The sequence below is a fragment of the Crocodylus siamensis genome, chromosome 2 (genome assembly GCF_052110815.1).
Source record: "Crocodylus siamensis isolate JL-2025a chromosome 2, ASM5211081v1, whole genome shotgun sequence".
In the NCBI taxonomy this organism is placed as follows: Eukaryota; Metazoa; Chordata; order Crocodylia; family Crocodylidae; genus Crocodylus; species Crocodylus siamensis.
The window spans coordinates 123,073,995-123,079,994 of NC_143396.1; the positions used below are offsets into that span (position 1 = coordinate 123,073,995).

The 6,000-nt window shown below is 41.2% G+C and overlaps 1 protein-coding gene across 2 annotated transcripts in view; it reads right to left on the reverse strand.

Annotated features, from left to right (window-relative positions):
- The window catches only part of EGF (epidermal growth factor), a 104,144-nt gene extending 101,144 nt beyond the window's left edge, over positions 1-3,000 (reverse strand). For both annotated transcript variants that reach the window (XM_090036693.1, XM_090036692.1), the window contains exon 1: positions 2,398-3,000. In XM_090036693.1, coding sequence (XP_089892819.1) covers positions 2,398-2,524 — 127 coding nt within the window. In that variant the 5' untranslated portion in view covers positions 2,525-3,000. The remainder of the gene's footprint in view (positions 1-2,397) is intronic.
- Positions 3,001-6,000: the final 3,000 nt, after the last annotated feature.

Genomic DNA, 6,000 nt, shown 5'->3' on the forward strand with positions numbered 1-6,000 from the left:
CTTCATCACTACTGCTTTTTTTTGTTGATTGATTACGTGGGAAATAACAGCCAATGCTGGATTTCCCAGAGATTGTGGACAATGTTTTCACAGTTTCCATGATTTAATTAGGTCCCTAATGAATATCCCTTGAAATCAGTGGAACAAGAAGAATTAGGAGCAAAGTATTATTTGGCGTAATTAAGTAGATTGTGTTCTGGTCTTTAATTAGTAATAATGTTAGAAACAAATCCAGAAAAGCCCATATGCTTTCTGGTAAATGTTCCTTGAAGGACCCTTTCTGTTGTTATCGTAGGCAGTTGTCTACTCAGTTTGGGGAAGACCATTACAGCTAGTATGGCAACAATGAAGTAACAGGAAAACAAATTATGCTTGGAACACTTATTATTAATTGGTATATTCGCTATAACCTACAAACACCAAAGATATCTACTGAGCTTCAGTCAGTGATTTTCATTACACAAAGTTTTCTATATGAGTCATGTCACCCACTCTCCACATTTAAACCCTCAGTTTCCTTCAGTACCTGCCCTCAGCTTCCTGGCATGTGTTACAACTGCACCCTTATATGCTGAACACTTTTGTGTACTTATTTTGGGACTCATATCAACTATTAGCAGTTCTATGCTCATAAGAGAAATCTTAGGACAGAGTCAAATAAAGAAAGAACTGTGTAAGATTTTCTTATAAATTATAAAACTCATTCCACAGAAGGACTCTTCACTTTTATACACTGGGCCAAATTCTGCTCTACATTACACTGCGTCCCATAACTGAGGGGAGTTTTCAGCACATTTCATTTTCCATGCTGTAAGACACATGCCCACATTATCTATGAGTTCATATTGTTACTGCACAAAATCCCCAATGCCTACTAGGTTGCCTTGAAAGACCATATAAATACAGATTGTAGTAATTTTTCCTCAATTCCTAGTGGCATAGTGGCAAGTCTATTTCTTGGTTTTAGGTGATTTTTAAAAAATCTTCTCCCAAGCGTAGTTCAAAAATGCAGTGGAGTCTCATTCTCTATGGGAAGGATCAGGAGGGAGACCATTGGAATGCATATCTCAGTTTTCATCTGAATATGAAAGTGATAATCATCAATTCCACTGATCCTTCAAAAGCCAAACTCTATTCTAAATTACAGCTAAGCAAGCCAATTTGCATCAATGAAGTCATCCTAGTGTAAGTGAGGACACAACTGAGCCTTTACAACATACTTGGAAGTCATAATTATCAAGGATCTCCCAAATATTCACTCTCCAAAACATTCTCTGAAAGGCTCTCAGTTAAGTTTCTTGCTCACAGACTGAAATGCCTTGTTCCTTTTCTTTTAATAGTAAGGTATTTAACATGCATACTTCTTTTTCTGTTTACAACTTGCTATTTCTTGGCAAAACTCACCAAGATGCACCTGTTTTTAAATCACTGGAATCCTGTCAAAGCTTGAGTCAGAACTTCTGAAGCACTAGCAAAGTGCTTGCCTCTAATATTAGGGGTCCTCACTTAAAGACATCCAGAGCATTTCTTCACTGCCTTTCTGTATAGTACACTACATCATCGGCTCTGCCTTTTCAAAATTTCAAATTTCAGGCTGTCAAGAGAAAGGCCTTGTTTCACTTTTCTTCTTACTGAGTTATAAAACTTTATTTCCAAAAATATTAGCAAAGTCCTGTTGGCCGTGCGAGGCAACAGCTAGAAAACCAAATCGCTAAGAGCTTGTCACAATAATATTAGTTTAATGCATTTTACCAATATATTTTTAGCATAATATGATATCAAATAGGTCCTTCCAGCATGAGAAGCAATACATTTCTATTACATAGCTTGCTGCCATTAAAAAAAGCTCTCTGTAAATATGCATGTATATAAATGAATACATGGACACTCTATATTTATATTTATATATATATGCACGTGTGTGTGTGCATGTACGCTATATATATATATATATATATATATATATATATATATATATATAGTGTGTGTGTGTGTGTATAAATAGACACAAATGTGTGTGTGTCCATACATGTGTGGGGGTTTATACACACATACATGTTACAGATACCCATATATATGAACAGCAATACCCAGAGAATAATCTGTATCTCTTGATCAATCATATTCATCTTTTCCTTTCTTTTTACTTTCAGATAGGTGAATTGTCAAGTGGCTGCTTTTGCTATAATATAAAAGTACTAGCAAAGTCCTGATGGTCGTGTGAGGCAACAGCTAAATAAAAGCTGATGTATCAATGCAAACATATTAATGTATATATATACTATGTAAAAGGCAGAAGTAAACACAAAATTAAGAGGCTAAAACTCTTAGTTAAGTTAAAAGCCTATACAGCTTTCTTAACACTTGAATATTGTGACATTAAAGTTGCTTACTTACCTATACAAGTAGAGTTTTCACTCCCTAATCGGTATCCCCTAGGACAGTTCCAGTGCTGTAGAGCTGAGAGGTTAACAAAACCAATTTTAAACACCACAGACAAAAAAGCAGCACGTAAGAGAAACATAATCTTGAGATTTGTGAACTGTCAATCACGAGCAACTTGCTTGTATTCAGTCATATCCAGGATGAGAAGAACATGTGTAATCCCAGAGCGTTTCTATAACAGTTTGTTTCTTACACTGGGACATCTTTTCACAATACCAGTTTTCTCTTGCTGCCTTGCTTTTCTTGTCACATTTGTCCTTACCGTGTCCAACTACAAACTCTGAAGAAATTCCAGCAAGATTTCTTCCCCACGCACATCATTCTTGCTCACTCACTTGCTCGTGCTCGCTCTCTCTCTTTTTTCTGGAAGCCAAGTATGAAATGCCTGACACCCTTGCCACAAATTTAACACAGTTTAAAAGGAAAGCTCACAAGGATCACTGCAAATTCCCTTGCAACAAGCTGCTGGATAAATCTTAAAAGCAGAAAACCTATATAAGTTGTTGCCACAGTCCTGGAAGGAGCATGAGTGATATCTATAGGCACCATCCTTCCCCAAACATAGTTGGTGTTTATATACAAACTTGAAACCACTCTCCTTTCCTTTTTAAAGCTCTGCTTGCCCCACCTCTTTTCTTTTTAGTGCCACCTGATCAAAGCTTGTGTTGCAAATAGTAATGTGGTCACTCCATACTGCAGGGAAGCCAGCCAAAGTGCAGATATGCAGCCACTCATAATAAATACTCTGCATTTAAAAAAAAAAAAATCTTCTGGTTCCTAGGAGGTACCTGATGAATTCGGGCCAGGCTTTAGCTTCTGAGAGGCTGTACAGAGATTTATTCTTTGTCTGTAAAGTCATAAGTATCACCACTCACATTCATTTTAAAAACATTGTGTGTTTCATGACCAGGCACAAACTTCATCATAAATATTCATTTGCATACAGATGAGAAGAACAAATGCCTCCAGTTTCTCCTATATATATTTTCAGCTGCAGAAGCCAATATTCAGAACTATGGCAAGTGATTGCAATTCTCCTGAGTTCATTGGAATTGCAGCCATTTATACCGAGGCATGAATTTGGCCCTTCTGAAATCATAGGAAGATATCTACTATCAGACCCTAAAGACAAAATATGGTCCAATTCTCTACTACTTTGTCCCTGTTACAGTTGCTTGGATCCATGCAGAGAAAGTGAATGGAACTACTGTTCTAATTTAGTGGTCATATCTAATTTGTGCAAGGCAGTGATGCAATGAGCTCACTATCTTCTAGCTACTGCAGAAATCCTCCTTCATATAATCTTGACAGGCCTAATTCTGTAAGGCACTTGTACATATACATGCCCATATGATTTCTTAATTTTTAAATGGGTTAAATGAAGCAGATGCTTCAGTGCTTGACTGAACCAGGGCCTAGTGTGAGGTGTTTTGTTGTTATTGCATATTATAGGTATATAATTGTTACAGCATTATGCTGGAATAAATAATGATAATGCAACAGCTGGGAACACTGGCAGCACCAGAACCCAACACAGCTGTAGGTTAGTCCATCCATGGGAATTTTTTCTATATTTGCTTGAATTGACAAGACTCATGGACTTGGACTGATTGAAAAAAAGCAGCATGAAACATTGATTACAAGCTGCATCACTTTCTGCTAAGAGCAATTGTGCAAAACTGTTTCTTGATGTTTGTGCCCATGCACAGCAACGTTCTGCTGGCTTAATCTGTTTCCCTTCATTGCTCCAACAGGGATAAGCAACTAATTAAATCTGTTCTGACAAAGGCAAGCCAAGTTTTCATGCAAGTTGTTCAGAAGTGGATTCATGACTGAGTTCTATAAAACACAACAATTGTAATGCAAATTATGCAAAGCCAGATTCTGCAACTATGACGCGTACTGAATAGCACTTGCTCATGCAAAAAGTCCCATTGAATTCAGCAGGCCTACTGAGTGGCATTCATTACTGGTGGAGGTAGAAGAATCTGGCCCATTAATCATGAAGGATTCACATTTGCACTAACAAAATAACTTTGGCTATGAGTTCCCCACAAATTTCTTCTCTCTTCGAGTTGGGGGGGTGGGGTATGGAGACTGAGCAGCACAAAAGGAATGTGTCATTTACTTGTGAGTAACCACCACAGCAGTGTTTGCCAAACTGTGAGAGTGGCCTCCCTGGAGAAGCTCTGACCTTTTCCAGGGCAAATCTTACATTATTCCTCAGGAAACATGTGCCCTCCATCTCTCTTTCCCATACAAGATGCTCTTTAATCTCTCCTCTGTCTTTTACCCCACTTCTTTACTTCCTCTTTACATCCAAACACCTGCTTAAACCTAAGAACTACTTCACAGTTAGGGTGGCTAGGAGCTCGAACCAACTTCCAAGGGAAGTGGTGCTGGCTCCTACCCTGGGGGGTCTTTAAGAAGAGGCTTGATGGCTACCTAGCTGGGATCATTTGAATCCAGTTTTTGTTTTTTCTGTTTTTTTCTCCCACCCAGGCGGGGGGGGGTCTGACTTGAAGATCTACAAGGTCCCTTCCGACCCTACTTCTATGATTCTAAGGATTTCCTTTTGCCCTTCCATCTGTGGTTCTACAGGCACATCCACACATGCAGGCATGTATGCTTGCAGCAGCTCAAATGCAGAGGCACAAATTTGTGCCAGAGATTTGTACCTCAGCACACGTGCCTGAATATACACTTTGGTGTGGGGCAAATTTCATAGACATCAGGGCTGGAAGGGACCTCGGGAGATCATCGAGTCCAGCCCCCTGCCCAAAGGGCAGGAAGTCAGCTGGGGTCATAGGATCCCAGCAAGATAAGCATCCAATTTACTCTTGAAGGTGTTCAAAGTAGGTGCTTGAACCACCTCTGCTGGCAGACTCTTCCAGACCTTGGGGGCTCGGACAGTAAAGAAATTCTTCCGTATGTCCAGCCTGAAACGGTCTTTGCCACTTGGGGCAAAATGACCCTGCCCAGCTCCTCCCAAATCTTCAACCAGAGGCTACAGCCAGCACTTGTGCTGGCCCCAGCAGTATAAGAAGCTGCCTGGGTGAGCAGCTCAAGGCTACCTGCCCTCAGGAGCTTATGAGGCCCAGCCACTCAGTATTTGGGGACACTACCCTTTAGGAATGCTTAAGCAGCCCTAACCTAGAGTGGCCCCTGCACCCTCTACCCACTGCAGCAGTCTGGCAGTGGGGGCTGCTGCCTGGCTGTGACCTGCTGCCACCTGCGACAGCATCCATCCCCTTGGACCTGCAGTCCCATGGCTGCACACCTGCCAGACCAAGTCGGGGACTGCACGGCCACCTGGGCTCTGGTATGGGCACTGCAGCACAGCTGCCTGCACCTCTGGACCAGCTGCCAGTGAGCCATGGCTGCACAGTTGGCCTTTGGGGGGCACTGCTGTCATGCCTTCTGGTGTCTCTACTCTGCCATCTGGGCAGCTATCACCCAGAAGATGTGCTTCTTGTGGCCTGCTTCAAAGTGTCGACAGGTGTCCTCCTGGCCCCAAATAGCTAGGATGTCAGCCACCTTGTCTGCCCTCCAGCT